This window comes from Phalangium opilio, unplaced genomic scaffold (assembly GCF_054372755.1).
Source record: "Phalangium opilio isolate 3A_F unplaced genomic scaffold, DU_Popi_V2 ptg000329l_1, whole genome shotgun sequence".
NCBI classification, from domain to species: domain Eukaryota; kingdom Metazoa; phylum Arthropoda; class Arachnida; order Opiliones; family Phalangiidae; genus Phalangium; species Phalangium opilio.
The window spans coordinates 942,788-965,027 of NW_028324226.1; the positions used below are offsets into that span (position 1 = coordinate 942,788).

The window sequence follows — 22,240 nt, forward strand, 5'->3', positions numbered from 1 at the left end:
GAGTATGGGGTTGGGTTTTTTATCTTGGAGACTTGGAAAACGGTTATAAGTACTGAATTTACAATTTTGACATTGGAAATTAATTTTTATTAAACAACTCTATCAACTCTAAAAGCTTGAATCCTTTTTAGAATAATAAAACACGTCAAAATACAAGTCTCATTAAAATTTCAGGTCATTTGGATGAATAGGACAAAGGATCTGTCCAAAAACCTACCTCCTCCCATAGAACTTAATGTTAATTTTGGGTTCCTTCGAACTCCCCGCCGATAGTAAAAAAAGTCGTAATTTTTGTCCGATTGAATGGGCTTCTATGGCGCGAGCAGCTTGCGTTGTCGAGTGTGTGATCGAGTGGGCACCTCGTACTCTAGCTTACTGATGAAGCCACCGAAATTATGTAAAACCAGAAGGCGATAATAGAAGAAGGATGACACTCTGTATCCTCTTAATGCTTTAGTTATGTAACGTCATTCTTCCCAGGCTCACCCTTTTAGTTTGCTTTTCCGATCATCAAACTACAAATGGGCATCGCACCGTAAGGTGAATTCTATAATTGTTTGGCATTAAATCCCCAGCAATCATCCCACAAACCTCGTCTTGACGTGGGACAAAAATGCACAAGCGCGTCTTGCCAAATATTTAAACGCTAATAGAGTAATATGAGGGAACCATTTATCGCGTATGTGATTCGTCTTAATAACCTTGCTCTAAATGTTCCGATGTTGGCAAGAGTGACGTTTCACTTACCCCGCTTTGTGGTACACTTCTCTCGAAGAGAAGTATTATATACTTCTGGTAAAACGCAATAAGGATAGTTCAGAAAAGGATGAAGAACTTCAAATATCATTAGACATGTTGATTGATATTTAGTGGCAACTAGTCGCAAAATTGTAATAAGAAATAAAAGTTAACTGTTTTTGATTTTGATACGCTACTTTTTTCTACAGTGAAAAATTCAAAATCAATTAGAACTTTCAGCTTCTTTACTTTTGTGTCTTTACGCGCTTCTTATTCTCACCAATTTAGAAATTTTATAATGGGACCAGTAAAAAAAATAATTAATGCAAGTGTCACTGGTCCCAAGGACCAGTTTAATAATTCCAACATGAGGGGTCACTGGTCCCGAGGACCACTAACAAAATTCACCTCATTTCCAACCCTGCTGAAGACATAGGAGAGTAAGTTCATGCTTTGAAAATTTTCCTCAGATTCCCTACACGAGCGCTTATTTCTCTGGCCTTTTATTGGTTAAATATGGTGAAGCGGTTATTAAAATGAAAATTAGTCAAATAAATAAAATATTAATGCAAGAAGTCCTAATAAAGCCATGTAAAATATCTCAATTTCTCATCCTCTCCACTATATCCTCTTTTGTTTTTGGTAGCTAATAGATCAAAGTTCAAACTAGCGCGGATGATTAAAAAATGTTTTAGCTCAGTACAATACAGCTCCGTGGTTTAAGTCAATTAAAACCAGAGATATAAACAATAGTTTATGAACTTTTAAGGTGTCGTTTTGATCTCTTAGATTAAAGATAAATGTTTCTCATTTCTGATAAAGTTTTGAAAATCCGCTTCTTTCGTTGCTATTTAGTCTAGTTTAAAGATGAAGTTTGAGATAACATACAAACAAATGATTTTAAAGTTAAAAAAATCATAATCACGATATTTTGCCAGCCATCTATTGTTTTTGTAACTGTTAATTGTTTTATATTTTTTATTTATCAAAGCCCTAACAACAACTCCTTTTAATTTGAGTGTCAATGAACTTTCATCTATTCGCTGAGTTTATTATATTATCTACAAAATTATTCAATTATTTAAAAATTCAGATCAAGGCTTAAAGTTCGTAAGTTTCGCGCCAACCATATTACATCGTAAGAGCTTCGGCGATTAGAACCTAGAGTCCTAGATGGCGTTACGGCGAGTTGCAACTTTTGATCGTTAACTGATTGGCGGTCAGTCGGAAAGCCTTTCCTTTCATTAGCAAAGTGAATCTAATGGAGGACGACGTGAATTTTTCTTTAACGGTAAAAGTATAATTAAAACGCGTTAATTAAGAGACTGTAAATAGTTTAAAGCACCAATTACAATCAACATGTCTGGAATCCTGGGATATCACAACCGGGAAGCCGTTAGGGTTAAAGTAAAGGTAAAGAATTAAAATACCATAACCATAATGTCTTTGACACGAACCTAAGCCTTGGTCTCAATGTTTGAATGTCAAGGGAGCACTTAAACATAATTAATCCTTTTGTTCTATGTTAATTAATGTTTTCTGGTAGTTATTGTTTGCAACTAACGAAATACGTATAGAAATAGTTTTTTTTTGTGCATGGTCAGTAATTCTTAAGATGACTTATTTTATATCATTTAAAAAAATGTTCATTCAAATTAAGAATGTTCTGTTTGAAATTGTTTGGGGCATTATTCATTATTAATAATGGCAGCAGCGAAATTGACCCGAATAATACTAATTCGTGGATAATTTCGGAACAAATATTGCGACAAATTTAATACATTAATCTCAATTAACCTAGAAAGAGGGGTAAATAGCATATGCTCTTTGAAAATCTTTAACAAATCGTTAAATTATTCTTTAAACATCTGTTTAGCACATAGTTAATTTGATTGGTGATTATAATGCGAAAAGTTAAAGCTTGCATTGTTAAGATTAGTTTTCAACCCCAATTTAAATACATATTCAATTATATTTGATATCAAATGATGAAAAATTTAGAGTGTAAAAGGGATAAGATGGTAAAATGACCCCGCCCCCCAATTGCATATATTGTGTGACCATGTGACCATTTAGGTAAGGGTTCATTAGGATAAGTAGGCCCAATGCTGGTAAACATTTCAGGGTTCATACAAACCTGGAAAACAGGGAAAACCTGGAAAAATCAGGGAAATAAATAGTTGACAAAAACCTCAGGGAAATTTATAATTTTTAGTAAAATTCAGGGAAATCTGTGTCAAACAGGGGCCGAGTAATTAAGCAAAATGTGTATAAAAATACCCCCCCTCCATAGGATTAACATTACACTATACTTTGGACGCTAATAACTCTGGTTATATTAGAGATACGGGGATGTCCTTTGATTATGTTATAGCCCTATTTGCCCCAGTCCCCCACTCCTTCGTTAACATTTGCTCCATAGGATACTCCATATACGGGAAAAACCTGGAAAACTCAGGGAAGTATATGGGGAAAAACCTGGAAATCTCAGGGAAATTTGTTTTCCAAAAGTTGTATGAACCCTGGAAAAGTTAAAGCTTGCATTGTTAAGATTAGTTTTAAACCCCAATCTAAATACATGTTAAATTATATTTGGTATCTAATGATGAAAAATAAAGAGTGTAAAAGGGATAAGCTGGTAAAATGACCCCCCCCCCGCCCCCCAATAGGGGCTTGGCAGTACTACGTCATGCAACGGCAGGCTACCTTCCACTAGTGCTAAAAAACATACCAGGAGGAGGGGCTTATGTAGCTTTCATTCTGTTAAAAAAAACATACCATAATGGCGCTGGGGGCGGAGTTAAGCCCGAATTGCCAAGTCCTTATTGTATATATTGTGTGACCATTTAGGATTACTAGGCCCAATGCTGGTAAACATTTTTTGTTCAGCGGATAGATTCTGGCTATATAAATAATTTGGTGTTGCTGAGTTAAGAGTAGTGAATGTTTTTACTTTTCCCACTGCCTTTTCTTACTCAGTTCTTTAAAGTGGGATATAAAGTTTAGTGCTTATTGAAAAAGGAATACTACCATAGCCGAAAGTGGCTTTTAGCTTGAATGAAGTTAATTATAGCCCAACGTAATAAGTACTCTCTTTGCTTTCAACAAATTAAAACTAGCTTTCTAATTATCTTTCCTTAACTGAGATATAAAAGAGGATTAGGTTGCTAAAACTTCTAAATTTAAAGTTTCATTGCTGCAGCCTAAACACATATTTTTATTTGGTTGACCTTTTGACCCCAAGTCTGGTGTGATTGACTTTTCTTTTTAGAGAACTTAAAAAAGTTATTAAAACAAGATTAAATAGCAAAAACTAAGATAAAAAGTTTCACAACTCCTGCCCAAACGCGTATTCGTTGACCTTTTGACCTTAAGTCTGGTGATTGACTTTGATAAGACAGACATCCTAAACAAAGTCATAAGCTGTACCAATTTAACATGAACGACCCCGGTTAGGTCAGACTTTCTAAAAATGGGCGAAGCTTAGTTCGGGTCGTCTCGATTCTCAACCCACGCTTTCCTCTTAACTACAAACTGGAGTAGGTTTTATCCGGAGGGGGGTTGTACCACCTACCCACGCTGTCGTCCCGTTGCCATAGCAACCCTCATTCACTTAGAATCTTCTCCTTTCCTTACTCCTCTGGCTGGGCAAACCCCCTTTTACTTTCACATTTATAAAAGATGTTCAATAGCCAAGAATCTTATCCCGTCTTTTCTCTCAGGGCTTAAGTTACGTTTCAGCGTTTGACATTATCAAACTCGGTTTCTAGTTTATGTCAGCTGTTTAGGAATGCTTTACCCAATTTGGTATTATTATTAAATTAGGTTTAGACCAATTTTCAACGGACGTAAAACGGTTTTAAATATAAATTAATGATTATTAGGGACTACATGTTTGTATTTAACATAATAGGAATTTATTTAGGGTAAAAACCCCCCAGAAATTTGAACTTATCGCGGACTAATATTGATAAAAACTGTCTGGCAGAATTGGGAAATAAGTTGGATTCCCTCGCAGCCACGTAGACCCTATTATTACGATGTTTATTCAAACTTTGTTCTTATTTTTGCGGATTTTTCCGTAACCTTAGTAGATAATCCGTCAATTTACTTAATCGCGTGGTATTCAAACGTTGTCCAATTAGCTGTCTTGTTTACTTTGATGATAGCTTATAGGTAGGGGCATTCAATTATTAAACAGCCTGGCAATAGCCTAAATAGGTCAAACTGTCATCTCAACTATGTCTAATTAGCTCCTTGTGTTTGCCTATTATCATGAATCTATATAACTATGAATATACAGCTGCGTTACGCTGTCTAACCTCTCGATAAGGTTTGGGCGGGGCTTAGCGGAAGGAGACATCAGTCACGTGTCTGCTAGTGTTAGGAGTGGGAGAAGGAAGGGAGAGTCCGGGTGTGTGTAAATTCGAAACGTCACTTCCTCTCGTCTCGTGATTGGCTACGCAAAACGCGTCAAAGCTAGAAGGGTAACACCCAAACCAAATAGACATATATGCCCCTTCGACATGATAGAAGGGGCATATGATAGAGCTGTATATTCATAGTTATATAGATTCATGCTATTATAAAGAGCCCTTTGTAGCTTCGAGTGGATGCTTATTGTAACATAATGAAGAGATATTTTTGAAGTTAAATAGCCAGATAAATTTAGTTATTTTCATTAAACCTTGGGGAAATTTCTGATTATAAATCCCCCGTTCTGGACGTGAAAAACAAGTTTCTAGACAATAGTTTTCTTCTTTAATTAGAAATAAATTTTTATCAGTGGTGTTAATTTGAACTAATCAAAGGTCATAATTTTGCCGTAGAGTTTCGGTATTTTTTTCTGTCGCTTTTGCAATCTGTCTAATGACGTCACCACAAATAGGATCGAAAACAATAAGGTTTTTTTTTTTTTTTTCTATTTCGCACATTGGCTGGAACATGGCCCTAGATTACAAGGCAGAAATAATCTGGAATTTGAACTAGAAGTGATTAGCCCTCTAGGAAACGGAAAAAAACCTCCTTGAACTTAATGTACCGCTCCCCTACTTGTAAACATGCTTTATCATGCTGTTGTTGTTTGCTGTCAAGCACTGATAATAAGTAAAGTTTCGATTCTGTTTTTACCGGTTTTAACTTCAGCAAAATATTAATTGGTTAAAATTACTAATTTAAGTACAAATAAAAATTAACCAGAGTGATTCAAAGGTTGCTTTTTGGGGTCACCAAGATTCAATCGGGGTTCTTAGGTCAGGGATTTGGGAAATTTATGAAAGAGTCCAGGATGAAAGTCGTCAGTTTAGGCCATACAATTTAGACTACCAATATTGACGTCACGTCCCCGTAGCTCCACCCCTCTCAGTACCACTCTGGGATAAGCTTGAAAAGTCGGGAATTTTCAATATAAAAATTTCATCAGAACCCTGCCAATGGCTTTTCTTAAAACCTCTTTTATTAAGTAACTGACCCCATCTCCAGTTGGGTTAATGTACCAGACAACCCTATAGACTTAACCCTTTGTAGGCTTTATTCAACCAAGCGTTATTTAGGGCTCGAATCCATGTTTTTTTCCGTTCTTTATCATTAAGATGAAAAGAGAACGAACCCTTAGCAACCAATAGGAACACTAATAACCCAATCCGGCGAGCCTCTAATCTTCAAATCTGATATTTCAACGTGATAATATTAAAAAATAAAAGGATTCTGATTATTTATCCGCCCCTTTCGGTCCCTGGAGAAATTATCAAAGTAAAAATCTGGCTGGTGCAAGTATTAACGAACATTCATCAAAATCTCAGATTTCTCTATATTACCTAACACACAGCAATATATATTTTTTTAATCTTGATTGAGTCATACTTCAAGATCTTTAAAATATTAACACTTTATTTTCGTTTTATTTATTTTATATTAAGTTGTTAATTAATTTACGCTAATTATGATGAACATTTTCGGTGCATTTGTACCTTATCTAATCAAATTCTGTCCTCGTTTCCTGGGTATACAGGGTGTTTCATAAAGGGTGTTAGAACCGAAGTACTGTAGGATGGTTCTATGGGAAATCAATTTTGAGACATTTTGCCCTTACTAAGGTCCAGCGTTTACAAGTATGGTGCTGGGAATATTTTACCAATGACCCAGTCGATTTTGAGTCGAAAATGTTCTATGACATGTTGCCCTTAGAAAGGTCCAACGTTTACAAGTTATTTAATGATTTGAGTATTTTAAGGATGACCCCTTATTTAAAATTAAATTAGCATTGTCTTTCAGTTCTCCGTAACTCTCTTTAACCATAACGTGTAAGCCATGTCCCTTATTAGCAAAATGTCATAAAAGTTACAACATTTTCGACTCAAAATTGATTTCCCTTTGAAACATTGTTCGTCGGTCCTATAATTACCCTTTTTGGAACACCATGTGTTGTAGTAGTTCGTCCAATCAAAAGTAAATAGATATGTTCCAATTTTATTTTTGAAATAAGAGTTACTTTAAATTCTTAACTTAATCCCTATTTAATAGGTGTAATATAAAGGGATTTACCAAAGCCATGATATTTTCAAAGCACGTATAGCTACTCCTACTAACAAAGGGGGCCCCTTGTTCCGAAGGAGTTTGAGGGACCCTAAACAATCTAAACTCAAGGACCATGAAATGCCTTCAGTTATTATTCAAAGCCCGAGATGTTTACCCTCCCCCTTAATTGTTGTTGATGAATAATTGTGTAGCTGACCATTGTTACTGAACTCTTATAGTAAAACAATGGGTTTGCTTCTCCAATCAACTATCAGGTTAATATGAGAAACGATACTTGGAATGTCTTTATAATATCAGCGTAACTTCGTAGCAAAACCCGAGGCTGTTTTCGCTTCTGTATAGTATGAAGAGCATAGACTGTTTTGATAAGAAGCACGAGTTGGTTTGACGTTGCCTTTGTTTGAATTATTAATTAATGTCCACGAAGCTTGGGATAAGGGTGACCTAGTGCTTGTAACTATAACGTCTAAATAAAAGCAACCAAATCGATGCTTTCTTTATATCCAGTTAGGACATCTAACGTTTCGCAACGTTCCACGAACCAACGTATTTCTTAATTAATTCTTTTAACTCCAATTAATTAGTTTCTTTACTTAATATTATCATTAGCTGCGGATAATTAATTTCGTCAAGAAAAGTCGATTTTTTTTGTTTGTTTGTCAGAAAGAGACATCTTCGTAACCTTTACAAACGAAATCTAGAAATAATATTTTGACATTTTCCTAACTGGCACCCACGCTATTTACTCAAAAGAACCTTATTTTGTCAACCCTTTCACTTACGGAGATGTTTTCCACTTTATGAAAGGTCGATTTTGGTTTTCCTTCGGGGCTTTTCATCTCTTATGATAAACACGAACTGTGTGGTTTATAATATGCAAATAAGGTTACGCTGGATTTAAATCTAATTTTACTAATTCGGTAATTTCATTAAAATCTAGGCGTTGTATGAATATTCATGACTTTACGTTCGGCTCGCTAATGAATTTATAACCTAATCATCTTTGTTTGGACACCCATGCAAATTGATTGATTATATTGTTAATATTTTGTTAGAACGAGGATGTATATTGTAGTTTACAGTCTTGCCAAGTTCAAATTTCCTACAAGAAATATATAGTTTTTCTTAGAGAAAATACCCATACTTAGATTAAATTCGACTCTCGATTTAACTAGTTATTAATTTATGGTCTTGTCACTGTAATCTCAGAAGTATATAATACTTCTCTTCGAGAGAAGTGTCCTACATGATTCTTCCCAACATCATTTTACATATTGGAGCAAGGTTACGAAACCGAATCACATACGCGATAAATAGTTCCCTCATCATTACTCTATTAGCGATTAACTATTTGTCAAGGCGTGCTTGTGGATTTTTGTCCCACGTCAAGACAATCAAGGTTTGTGGGTTGATTGCTGAGGATTTAGTAAATACTCAGGGCTCCCACCAGGTCCCTAAAAGTCCCTATTTTCCTACAAGGTCCTTAATCTACCCTAAAATTGGTATTCGGTCCTTAAATCACCCTATTTTTATAAACCTCAGAAAAAGTATAAGGGTGACTTGAAAATGTCTTGTCTGAGATTTGGCCAGAGCCCCAAATTTGCGGAGCTCGCTTCGCTCGCTCCGGTTATTTATGATTTACTTAATGTTAAATTTAAACGAATTAATTGGCATATTTTTATAACAATAACAACTCGTTCAAAAATTATTCGACTGAATTTAGACTGGTTTTCATATATGTTTGCCATGTACGTTATTGCAAATGGTCAGAGAAATTTGTTCAAGTTAGTCAGGGAAAACCTGGAAAAGTCAGGGAATTTCATTCCAAAAATATTGTACGAACCCTGTAAAGGTCCAAATTCTAGTTCAGTGGATTTTTTAAAAAACAGTAAACATGATACGAAAATAGTTACTTCTAATAAAAAAAAAACTTTCCTTATACATTAGAGCCAGTATCAAGTCTTACCTACCGCTCCCTTAGTATAAGAATATAAACAAAAGAAAGTCAGAAATAATACCCTATTTTGTCTAAAAAATAGAAAAGAGTAATAGGTTCCTAACTGTTTGTGATATTTTCACAGAATAGATATCATTTTGTTTTACCAGTGGTCCCTTTTTGGTTCCTAATTTTAGAATTTAGGTCCCTATTTTACCCTATTTTTATCGTGAAAAGTCCCTTTTTCCCCTATTTATTTTTGAGATTTTGGTGGGAGCCCTGGAATACCAAACAGTTATAGAATTCACTCCAACACGGTGCGATGCCCATCTGAAGTTTGACGAGCAGAAAGCAAACAAAAAGTTGCATGAGCCTGGGAAGAATCATGTTACATATCTAAAGTATTAAGAGGATACAGAGTGTCACACTTCTATTATCCCCTTCTGGAAATATATAGATTTTTACCTCCTGTAAATTAGGGTTATTTCCCCAGAAAAACCCCCCACTATCATGACTTGTTGCAGACCTATTTAATGCCAGAACAAGAGCAGCCTCTCTCTCTCTATGGCTCCTAATGACGTTGGACATTTTTTAAGCGTCATAGCGCACGCCGTTCATCTACTTGAAATCAATAAAGACAAGCTGGTATACAGCCATACAACTATGGCTGTAGTCCAGTTCACCACGCATTGTTTCTGACCACTTAGACTAGCGTCCGAGAGCGTAGCTATAGCTTCGATCGTTGGCTAGCTTATAGCTTCTCTTCCGTATAGGGTGTGTTTAGTATTTTAATGAAACTTTTCCCCCCATCTCTCTTTCTATGAAGGCTTTTTGGGCTTTTCCAAGGGTTTATTGACGCGTTAGTCTCTGGGATATAAGGGTGTATTCTAGTTTTCTCTGTGACATAACCACATATCAGAAAATCAAAATTGACAGGCGTATCTACAAAGGAGTTTTAGGGTAGAATGCGGGTGTCCAATTTAACTAATTTTATGAAATTACCAAACGGTTGCGACGTTAATTGGAATATGTTGAAGAAAAAGTCCAATTACATCAAAGTGTTCGCGGTCTTTCTTGATCCTTACGCTATGGTAGCCGCCTCTTGCTTTTTTGTATTTCCACCTTCCCATGAATAATGCATTGATTGTAAGTAATTTTTTCTTCTTCTCTTTTTGCAGAAATGCGAGGGTTTGATGCAACCGGAGTACCGCAAGTTCAGTGTGGACCCACAAATTACTTCCTTCGAAGTCTTGCAGAGTTTGCTGGCGAGAGCTTTCGATATAAAAGGGTTAGTTACAATAATTTTAACTTAGCTACCAACGTTGTGTCTTGTTTTCAATAAAATTCGCGGGCCAAAAACAATGCTTTATAATTTTTGAGGAAATAGTTGAATGATTTGTCCCACTTAATTAAAGACGGTGTTTAATTGGGGTTAAACCATTCGCAGGATTAGTTTTTATTATTTTACTTAGTTTTCCGACTAGGAGGATTGATACCATTTACAACAGGAGGGTCAGGCTAATTTGCGGGCAAAGTGTAATACCAAGTAGCCTCTCCTGACTTCCTGGTTTAAATAGTATCAATCCTCCTAGTCTGGACTCTAGGAACTTATGTTTATGCGTGTAATACAGTGCCCTACTTTTTAAGGAACACTTTATCCTATGCACATGGCCAGATTTTAAATGAAGTCCATTTAAATGCATTTTTATTCCTCGAAAGATTCCATAGAAAATAAGATATTTTTGATTTACCTGATCGGCATAAAATATGTGGCGGTGAATAGACCTTTTCGATGTAAAAAATGGGGTAGGCAACCCGCAGTATCTGCACTTAAAAGGGGCATGATACAAAAAGATGACAGCACAGGTGGAAGGCAAAGTTTCACCCCCTCTTAGTTACATCCAAATGGTCTATTTATTCCCCTGTATTGTCCCGACTCCCAATAGCCTCTATCATAAGGTCACCAAGCGTTCCCCTTCCCCTAATCTAAAAGGCAGGTTTTCACTTGCCCAAAAAGCAGGAAAAGCCACGTGCCGCGCCGTTATTTCAAAGCTTATTTGGCGCAAATTTTCGCGTTTTCTTGGCGGCAAGCGATGGCCAATAGGAATCGACGAGTGTGTGAGTCATAGGCATGATGAAGCAAACCGGTTTTGGCCGGCTCGCGTATTTGAATAAGTTCGGCTTAATCGTTATTTACATGATGATAACAGAATGATAATCAACGTTTTTACAAAGACAATACAGTTGAAGAAAGTTTTTGGGCGATTTAAACATGAAAGGTAAGCCTTGGTTACAAGCTCGAGTTCCTTTTTTTTAGTGAAGCGGTTTGCCGCCGTTTTTGGTAATTTTGGTCGGTAAAAACCAGCCATTACGGTAAAAATGCATTTAAATGGGTTAAATCCTAAGAATTAGTGATGTTTTTCGTTCGCGTGCTACTTGGATTTATTTGTCTTGAGGATTCAGGTGTCCATCTTTGTTTTTTGTGGTGTAGTTATCAGATATTGGGCCCTTAAGGAAAGTTGAATCCATTGAAAGACTAGTAATGATAGTAAAGGCAAAAGCCGCTTACGTTTCTCGCATTTTGTATGCTCTAAACTGTCGTGGGTCAAACGTCATTCCCATCGCCATGGAATGCTATTATGTAATTTAAACCTTTGTCAGGGTTCGTACGGAACCTGGATAAGTCAGGGATTTGGAAAATTGGGGGGGGGGGGGGTCAGGGATTTCGTTTGGTATATAGAACCATGTTTCAAGCAATGCTAAATATGGGTCAGGTGTGGTAAACACCTTAAAATGTTCAGGGGTAAGCTGGAAAATTCAGGGATTTTCAATATAAAAATTTTGTCCGAACCCTGTTTGTGCTTTAAGCTAAACCTTCGCGATTTGATAGTGACGTTCTCGGTTTCTTTTCCACTTTTACAGGGAGTTTACTATCAGTTACTTAGCGCGAGATGACGAAGGTCAAGAGACTTACTTGTCTCTCCTATCTGATTGGGATTTGGACGCGGCCTTCCTGAGTTCCTCTGATCCTTGTCTCCAATTGAAGACTGAATTAAAACCCTTTGAAGAAGGATTAGACGACTGGGATATCATTACCCCCGTTGATTTGACCCGCAATCGACCTCCTGGTGTCCCACTTGACAGGCAATCTTTCACTGGAACCCTTCTGAACCATGTAAGTCCAAAGTTTCCTAATTTGGTTGTTTTTTCTCCATTCACCAATCACTGCTTTTTGATGTCATGTATTTGGTTAGTTAGTAAGATTTTGTTTATTGGCTTTTAAAGGGATTGTAAAAAAGTTATCGGCAGGTGGGCAAAAATAGTTTGAAATACGTTGGATGCTCGTGACTGAGGAGAGGCGTGGTTCTAAGAAACTTAGTTCGTTTTATTTGGAAAACTAGCACTTTGGGGGTGGGCCAATTCCCCAAAGTGCTAATTTTATAAATAAAACGAACTAAAAGTTTCTTTGAAGCACGCCAATCCTCGATCACAAGCCTATGACGTATTTCGAAAATTTTTTACTCAACGGCCGATAACTTTTTACAATCCCTTTAAGGGGTTTTTGATGTGGTGAGACATTGATTGTAGTATTTGCTGCAACGCATTTTTGCTTTGCATTAACTAGTAAATCAGTGTTGAAGGGTTTTTCGTGACTCTATGACGTTTTAGGTGGTTGCACTTGGGTTTAGAGTATTGTTCTTTGCAAATAATTTTTCACTAATAATTTGAAGGTTTAGTTAGTTGTTAAAAACACGCAGGAATCGCGGTGTTTTTGGTTTTGCTACCAAACAAACTTCCCTTATAGTTTGTCGCCTGCCTTTTTTAGGTGGTTGCACTTGGGTTTAGGTTATTGTTCATTCAAAATAATTTTTCACTAATAATTTAAAGGTTTAGTTAGTTGTTAAAAACACTCAGGAATCACTGTGTTTTTTTGTTTTGCTACCAAAGTTAAAACAACTTCCCTTATAGCTTGTCGCCTGCCTTTTTTTAGGTGGTTGCACTTGGGTTTAGGGTATTGTTCATTCAAAATAATTTTTCACTAATAATTTGAAGGTTTAGTTAGTTGTTAAAAACACGCAGGAATCACGGTGTTTTTGGTTTTGCTACCAAACCAACTTCCCTTATGGTTTGTCGCCTGCCTTTTTTTAGGTGGTTGCACTTTGGTTTAGGGTATTGTTCTTTGCAAATAATTTTTCACGAATAATTTTAAGGTTTAGTTAGTTGTTAAAAACGCGCAGGAATCAAGGTGTTTTTGGTTTTGCTACCAAACCAACTTCCCTTATAGTTTGTCGCCTGCCTTTTTTAGGTGGTTGCACTTTGGTTTAGGTTATTGTTCTTTGCAAATAATTTTTCACTAATAATTTGAAGGTTTAGTTAGTTGTTAAAAACACGCGGGAATCACGGTGTTTTTGGTTTTACTGCCAACACAACTCACCTTATGGTTTACCGCCTGCCTTTTTAGGTGGTTGCACTTGGGTTTAGGGTATTGTTCTTTGCAAATAATTTTTCACTAATAATTGGAAGGTTTAGTTAGTTGTTAAAAAACACGCGGGAATCACGGTGTTTTTGGTTTTACTGCCAAACCTACTTCCCTTATGGTTTGTCGCCTGCCTTTTTTAGGTGGTTGCACTTTGGTTTAGGGTATTGTTCTTTGCAAATAATTTTTCACTTATAACTTGAAAAATCACGTTGTTTTTGGTTTTACTACCAAACCAACTCCCCTTATGTTTTATCGCCTGCCTGGTGACAATTGCCTCTTTTGTGGTTCGATTTCTGTTACCATGTGATAGTTTTGTAGTATTTAGCTTGAAATGCAAGCTTGCTTTTATTAATTTGTACCATTTTTATTGTTGTTCTGATGCTTATTGTGAAAGCAAAGAACGCGTAAATCCCTGCACATTTGCTGGTCATTTTCCCTAAACTCCCCATTTCAATAAAGGATTAACAAATCCACATTTTACCCCTGCTCCCTCTTTCCAAAATCCGCGAAAACCATAAGATGGAACGCACCTTTAATTTGGTCCAAAGAGCCTTAAATATCGGCGACAACGAAAACAATGTCGAAAACATGAAACCCTCGAAAGCTCCCATGTCTGACAGCGAATTTCATAATTACTTGGATTCCGAGGGTCGATTGATCAAGCCCAAAGAACTGAGACTATCAGTGTACCAAGGAGGAATCGAACCTTCTCTACGGAAAGTTGTTTGGAAACATATCCTCAACGTATACCCCGAAGGTCTATCCGGAAAAGAACGAATGGCGTACATGAAACGTAAAAGCGCCGAATACGAAAAGCTCTGCAAGACTTGGAAATCCATGATGGATACGCGGACAATGACGGAGGAGATGCAATTCGTAACGAACATGGTTAGGAAAGACGTCCTGAGGACTGATCGCACGCATAAATTTTACGCTGGAGCTGATGATAATAAGAACGTAGCCTCATTGTTTAATATCCTGACGACGTACGCCTTGAATCACCCCAGTGTTTCGTATTGCCAAGGAATGAGCGATTTGGCTTCTCCCATCTTGGTCACCATGAAAGACGAAGCTCACGCCTACGTCTGTTTCTGCGCTTTGATGGAACGATTGAAACCAAACTTCCAATTAGACGGCGTTGCCATGACGACGAAATTCCAACATTTATCGGAATTACTTCAACATTACGATCCGCAATTCTTCGAATATCTCAAAACGCAAGCCGCTGATGATTTGCTCTTTTGCTATCGATGGTTGCTATTGGAATTAAAGCGCGAATTCGCTTTCGACGACGCTCTTTTGATGCTGGAAGTTCTATGGAGCTCTTTGCCACCTACTCCGCCATCGGAAGATTTAAAGTTATACGAAATTGAATTCACGGGAGAAAGATTCGCAAATGGACCTCAGTCCCCCATGATACATAGTCGAGAGAACCCCTATACTAAAGTCCGCGCCATTCGCAAGCAGAATTCGACATCTTCCATCAAGGCCCTGATTAAAATGAGCGCCAACGAAGGCGAGTTTTCTTCCTTGAGGAGTCGGCAGAGTAGTTACGGACACGAACACGAAGATTGTCATTGTTGCGTTGAAGAAGGAAGTTCCTCCGAAGGCAATCAAACTCTGAAAGATCACGATAGTCTTCCTAATATGTCTGTCGTTTTCGAAAGGAGGTGTAGCGCTAATGATGGCGAATCCAGCGCTGATGACTCGCAGGAGTATCCACCCATGACAACCTCTATTACCAGGGAGTTAAGGATCGACTTGGAAAACTTAAATAGACATATCCCTGGTTCGAGGAACTACTATTACCAGAATCCCTTGAAACCAAGCAGTCCGCATGACAACTCTGATTTAGAATCTCCACAGTCAAGGGGGACGAATAACTCCGTTTCCGAATCTTTACGTTCTTCTAGTATCGCCGCTGCCTCCAGTTGTCCGCCTCATTTACTAAAGAAAAGGTCCAGCGTTGACCAAGGTCAAGGCGACGATGGCCCAGACACTAGAAGCTGGACAAGCGATGACCAATCTGAAAGCGATAATAATATACACAGGATAGGTTCCTTAGGTCGTAGAAGAAAATGTTTGGATTATCTTAGAGTCAATGGTCTGGCGTTAAACGCCACCACCAGTAGCAAAGAATCCACGCAATATTGTACCACGCCGGATGAACAGTGCGAAATCGATTTTGATGACCAAAATAAATCTTCCTCGGTCGGTACCGCCACGGATTCCATCTGCAACGGAGAAATTTTAGAAAATGAGCTTTTACCCGACGAACAAGCTTGCCATTTGAAATCTGTTATACCCATTCATTTAATAAGGAGTTCCAGCGGAAACGACCCTAATAAACAAACATTTCACGATAAACAACAACGAATTCGTAATGTTAGCGGAGATTCGGATACGTCCGCCTCATCTACGACTACGTCATCAGCGTCTTACGGCGCGTATCCAACGGACAGTCCGAGGTTAAGAGAATACGAAGACAATCCAGTCGTAACAAACTGTTCAGAGGGTTACGTCTCCGATACTTGTACGACCTTATCCTCGAAAGAGGCTTCGATACAATTAGAAAGTTCCGGTAAAACTGAAAAAAGTAAACTAACGGATTCGGGTTTGATGGAAAATAGTCTCCATTTGAATACGACGAACCCTTGCGAGGAAGCCTTGGAATTCTCCAGTAAAAACAATAGACGGGTTCAAATCCCTTCTCCGAATGAACTGGGTGGCGGGAATCCATTCATGTTATTCATTTGTTTAACCCTTTTGGTGCAACATCGCGAAATTATCCTTAGAAGTCGTATGGATTATAACGAACTTGCCATGCACTTTGATAAAATGGTGCGTAAACACCACGTTCTACGCGTTCTACATCAAGCTAGGGCCATGTTCGCGGAGTATTTGAGGTTAGGTTGGCAAGAAGAAAGTTGGGAGTCGACTGAAGCGTCGGTTTAGTTACATCCCGGATGACGTAATTAGTTTTTTTAAGGGTAATTACCGTCCGTAATAAAAAGGTGCCGCGAGCGAAATTAATTGAAAAGCTGTGATAATAATGAGATTTCTTCAGAGGGGAATTGATACAATTTAAACGCGAATATGTCATCAATATAATAATAATATTGAACGATTGAAGGAACAAATTAAGAAATTTAGGCTTCCAATATTTCTCAAAACAATCAATTATTATTAAGTTTTAGAATTTTTTCCTCCAAAACCTTCGACTCTTTCATAAAAAAAAACTTTTGTGATCTGTCTTTCATGTAAACTTCTAAATGTTAATGGTTAACCAATCAGAGACTGTACCCTCTTCCTCAATAATTCAAGCATTTCTTATTTTCTTTCTAATTGACAATTTTCCTTAAAATAATTAATTACAATTATTTACGCAATAATACACTATACTCTGAAATATTTAGCCGTATTATCTAACTTAATTAAGACTATTTTCTTTTTTAATTTCAATTAATTTTGTAAAAATACTAAATTTGGTGCCACAATTAAATTTAATATATAGGAATAATTTTAAATACAATATTTTTAGACAGGTCCTAACGTACTATAGTTTCCCTTTAATATTTTTGGTAATAATCAGGATAAAAGTGATATTTTTGTCGATACGACCAAGAAGTGATATCTAGTTTATTAGGGAGAAGGTATAAGATGCCTGAGTATTCGCGCGCGCCATAGTCCCAGTCCCCCCTTCAAAATACAAGAGGGGACGTAAAAAGAGGCCGAGCTATTTCGCCTCTCCCCAATCGGAAAATACGTAATTTTCGTCATACGCGTCGCGCTGACGTGAGTTTTCAAGAACCAATGAGATGCTGGTTGTAATTTAGAGGTGGGGATTAACTCCGGACCTACGTTTGGACTGGAGATAAAGCTGGAAATGTGACGAATTTATACCTTCTCCCTAATAAACTAGTTATCACTTCTTGATACGACCTTCGAGAAACATTAAAATTTCTCAAATTTATCTTCGTCTCTAAGAACTTGCGACGCGTGCGTGCGTGCGTGATACCACGTGGTATTGGTGATACCCCTGAATTGAACTATGGGGTCGAACACTTACCAAGTTATTGTGTACAGGATTTAACGAAAGGTTGTCCAACCCCCCTTGTTGGATTGAAGTGGTTACTAAAAATAAATTGATTTCTTTAGAAAAATGAATGAAATACTTCCTTTTTCTTTTTTGATATAAAAACAATACAATGTATTTTGTTTATTCGTCAGGGTAATATTTTTACGTATTTGGTTTCTTTTTCTTTTATTCCAATACAAGGACATATCGTTATATATAATTTTGTCAGTTGTTAGGTGTGCAAAAGGCGTTTGAGAATTAATAATTTATATTAAACATTTCTCTTTTTAATTAATTTTCTTCTGGATTTTAACAAACGATTACGAAAAAAAATTTACTTAATTTTAATCGCGCTGCACTTTTTTTTTTTCTTCTTAGTAACGAGAAACGAGTACACTAGCCAGACAGTTAAAGCGCGTTAATGTTTTAGCGTAAAACGAACAGCCACTACGTTAACACCAATATTAGCTAATTCCCATGGAAAAAACATTTTTATTTTTTTTTTCTTATTTAGTGTTTAATTTTGAGCAAATTTTAGACCCTATTATAGTTTAATTATTAACAAAGGAATGATAGTTATCGGCGTTTAAAATTAACCACGTAGAAAAGATAGGAACTGATTTTTTTTTTCTTTATCAGATAGTTTCATCGCAGGGAAGAATTTATATATGTTTTTTTCTTGTTTAGTTAGGTTAAATGATATAAATGGTTTAGCTAAACGTTTAGTTAGAAAGAATACAGTAGTTAATATCTATAGAGAGACACTACAAAGGGGCTAACGTTACTTTATCCGTTTTAGTTAAGAAAATATCCGGAAATGAAAGTCAAAAATTAAGTAATTCATATTCCCCCCTGAATTTTTTTTTTTTCTTTTGGGCATTTATTATAGTTCGATTTGAAACAGATTCGTACAATTTTCTTCATGGAGAGCAGGCTTAAATTCATATTTTGATAGTTGGACGAAAAATTCATATTTTCAGTCATGGACAAGTTGATAATATTATAAAAAAAAACTTTTGTTTGACGAGAGTTAAACACATTTTAGCGACTAATCCTTAATTTTTTATCCAAAATACGCTTTTTTTTTAACGACACCCTGAAAATTATCATAAATTACGTAAATTTGAATATATACCTAGGTTTATTATAATTAACTTTACCAGCACAGGTTTGTTTTTATTTATTTCTTACGGGGACTTTATTTTATTTTCCTTTTTTTTTATTAAACCACTTTCTATATATTTTTATCAAATTAATTTATGATAAAGTCGGATAGATTTGTTTATTCATTATTTTTTTTTTTGGCAACCAATTCTGAAGTTTTAAATTTTATTTGTTGTTTTTTCTTCCCCCGTTCGCGTAATAGACATTTTTTTAATTCTTTATAAAATACATAAGTTCAGTTTATTTTTGTTTTTCTTCTAGATGTTCTTTCCATAATACACTCGCGATTTCTGTACATATTTCAAAATTTACACGTTATTTACACAACTTTTATTTACCCAGTGAAATTAGAACTCCATTCTCACTAATTATACAAATAAATTAGGAAACTTCTATGGTATTGACGAAACCGTATCCTAACCCAACAATCTGGGTAAATATTTAAAAAAAAAAAAAATAATAATATTAATAAAAATGACTGGAAAGGTTAATTAGCGTCATTAACCTAATGAACGCAGGATGGTGTCTACTCGCGACAACTTTTTGCGATCCTACGGTAGTTCCTTTTAATATATATGAAATTTATGACACTTTTGAAAGCTAGCCGCCATTTTTTAAACACTGTTTTGAAGCTCGTTTTATTCACGACGCAAGCGTTGAGTTATCGCTTATTAGTTTACGTCAATGTCGAGTTCTTTAGCTAACAGTCCGTGCTAAGATGACTAAATTTGTGACAATAATGAGTCCTAGAGTTTGGGGAATTTAAAGACTGTTGCGAAGATGCCATATCGGGGGATAAACGACACACGACCCTTTCTCCATCCAGAACGGCCATAACTGTGGCGCTATTGTCTCCAGGGTGAGGGGAAGGTAACCCCGAAATCCCTGATGAAATTGGGCTATTTTCGCCACTATTAGCCACGAGTTGAGGGTCGGCTAAATGATAGCCATTTTGAATGTTTTGTAAATTACCCATAGAACCCGAGAGGTCTTCGCTCGAGGCGTTTTCGTCACGGTAATAACCACTGGCGTCCAAAATGTCCGAGTGGTTTAAGCCTAATGACTGGTTAAACGTAGGTTGCTGCTGCCTTAGGTACGCTTCCCTACCAGTGGGAGAATGGAGAAGCATTCCGGGCGAATTAGCGTTCAAAACTTGAGCTAAATTAGCTATCGCGTTTCTTTGGGGCGTACGAGAGGAAAGAGGCCCTCCGTTGGTATTGTAGGGCAAGATTAAGGGTTTTTGATCACAGCCGCCTATATTACTACTCGTCGACGATTGCCTACTCGATTCCGAGGCGCTTCTAGCGTGGCCCTCGTTCTGTAAAATCGCGTTTCGATAAGCCGTGTTCGCGGGAAAGAACCGTTTCTTGTAGGTTGGAGTCTCGCAATCCGTATCTATACACTCGTAGATGTGATCCAAGAATGGATTGAATCCTCCGCTCATTGTACCGCCATAAGGCGGAGGGGGAGAATGATGTTGGTGGTGTTTTGGGTGAATCCCAACTCCGTGTTGTTGAGCGTGTTGAAGTAAAGCTCTAAATTCCGCTTCTCTCGCGTAGGCGGGAAGGGTATTGCTGCTGGCGACGATGTTAGGGTCTATTGTACCATTCTCCATCCCTTGGTGTAAGCCAACGAGGTTTTGTTGATTGTTCGAATGTAAAGTGTTGTTTGATCGAGTTTTGGAGTTAATTCCGTGGTGTTTCAGAGTTCGAGGTAGAGTACTTTGTTGCTGCTCTCTTATTTCATTTGCCTCTGAGTTTTGTCCGTTAATTGTTTCGTCTAAAGTATTACCACTATTAGCAACTTATCCTAATTATAAGTTGAACTACCTTAGTAGCTTTACCTTGAGTTGTTGATTTAGGAACCCCAGAATTACCGTTTGTTGACCTATCTTTTGACAACCAGGAATGCTGTTGAGACTGTAGGATTTAACAAAGTTTTAGTCAAATGAAATATATTGGGTTTTTCAAAAGAAAGTACGCTTACGCTGGTCAACTGGCTAGATGAGTTTCCTTGACCACCAGAAACGGTTCCATTAGAATGGACGTAGAAACTTGACCTTTGTTCTTGGGTTTTCGAACCTCGAATGCATTCTGGAAGCCAGCTAACGTGACGAATGAATTTCTGGTATTCCTTTTGAACCTTAAGTTGGATATGGATATTTGTTAGATCAGGGTCAATAAGCTTAGACCTTCCATTAGCAAATACCTTTTCATTCTTGAGGCAATGGAAGACGAAAATGAATAGTCCTTGAAGACTATTTAAAATGGTGAATACGTAGGCCATGACAACGCTCTCCGCGCTTAGATACAGGAGGCCGAAGGCCCAGGTTAAGCCCAAGAGGAATACAAGGACCATGGCTCCTCGAATCCAAACACTGTGGAAAATATATTCTGTTAGTTAATCGAGGTGTTTTTAGTTATAAGACTGTTAGTTTAAGCAAATTATAACTAATCTGTGCATATAGCTCATGCTTCTAGGAAGGTTAAGTAAAGATTTGAAGCTTTGTCTTACACCACCATAATTTTACGATGTGAAATAGCATCCTCTTCGCTATTAGTGCAGCCAAAGAAGGAGAACAGATTGAAAGAAACGAAAAGAAAGGAATAGAAACCGCCAAAATAAAAAAGGAAACAATCCAATGAAATTGGCGTCATGCTAAGTAATTTTATATAGATTACAGAAGGATACTAACCAAATGCTGGTGAGTTTGGCTTGTTCTTTGGTCTTTGTTACGACACTCATATTGGCATGACGGCACATCATGTAAATGGCAATTGTCAAGAACACTATATTCGCCTGCCAATGAAATGAGGTAAGTACTTGAATCGGGTGTAATTTGATGATTCAAACTTACCAATAGGATGGCGATGACTGGTCCAACAAAACTAAATATGAAGTAATTATCAGCTCTGAGCCAACAATATCGTTCGGATCCGTAGCTATAGGGATCGATAACGGCCGATATTCCTACTATCACAGCTGGGATGAGGTACGCGGCCAAGTAATACCACCTGACCCTCGATTTCTCTGATTCAAAGACTTCGACGAGCATGACGTAGAGTTGGAAACCTTCCAGGAACATCCATAAAAAGGCCGCCAAGAAGAAATAATGTAAAACGCCAGCGATCACTCCGCAAAGTTCCCTTAAATGAGTCTGATTGATTCCTGCCACAAAAACTAGTTCCGCCACCAAAAGGCAGAAACACAAATTCTTGTGAATCGTGGTTCGATCACTTTTAAGACCTCTGTAACGGCAATAATATAATATAATTTAGTTTGGTTGTTGGTTCTTGTGTTTGTCGTT

General features: G+C 37.1%; 2 protein-coding genes across 3 annotated transcripts in view; one reads left to right on the top strand and one right to left on the bottom strand.

Annotated features, from left to right (window-relative positions):
• The first annotated feature begins 1,958 nt into the window (after window positions 1-1,958).
• LOC149610200 (uncharacterized) lies at window positions 1,959-17,863 on the top strand. Of its 2 annotated transcripts, XM_089859016.1 has the most exons (4): window positions 1,959-2,151; window positions 10,390-10,499; window positions 12,134-12,386; window positions 14,211-17,863. In XM_089859016.1, exons 1-4 carry the CDS (start codon window positions 2,098-2,100, stop codon window positions 16,644-16,646), a joined length of 2,853 nt encoding a protein of 950 aa, XP_089715142.1. In that variant the 5' UTR covers window positions 1,959-2,097; the 3' UTR covers window positions 16,647-17,863. The 2 variants fall into 2 exon arrangements, with proteins under 2 accessions (XP_089715142.1, XP_089715143.1); XM_089859017.1 differs by lacking the exons at window positions 1,959-2,151; window positions 10,390-10,499 and adding an exon at window positions 10,557-11,490.
• A 7-nt stretch (window positions 17,864-17,870) lies between these two features.
• LOC149610201 (latrophilin Cirl-like) overlaps window positions 17,871-22,240 on the bottom strand; it is a 120,049-nt gene continuing 115,679 nt past the window's right edge. The window contains exons 12-17 of the mRNA XM_089858999.1: window positions 21,791-22,181; window positions 21,629-21,732; window positions 21,142-21,310; window positions 20,920-21,075; window positions 20,777-20,852; window positions 17,871-20,712 (exon numbers count right to left, since the gene is read on the bottom strand). Coding sequence (XP_089715125.1) covers window positions 19,634-20,712; window positions 20,777-20,852; window positions 20,920-21,075; window positions 21,142-21,310; window positions 21,629-21,732; window positions 21,791-22,181 — 1,975 coding nt within the window. The 3' untranslated portion in view covers window positions 17,871-19,633. The remainder of the gene's footprint in view (window positions 20,713-20,776; window positions 20,853-20,919; window positions 21,076-21,141; window positions 21,311-21,628; window positions 21,733-21,790; window positions 22,182-22,240) is intronic.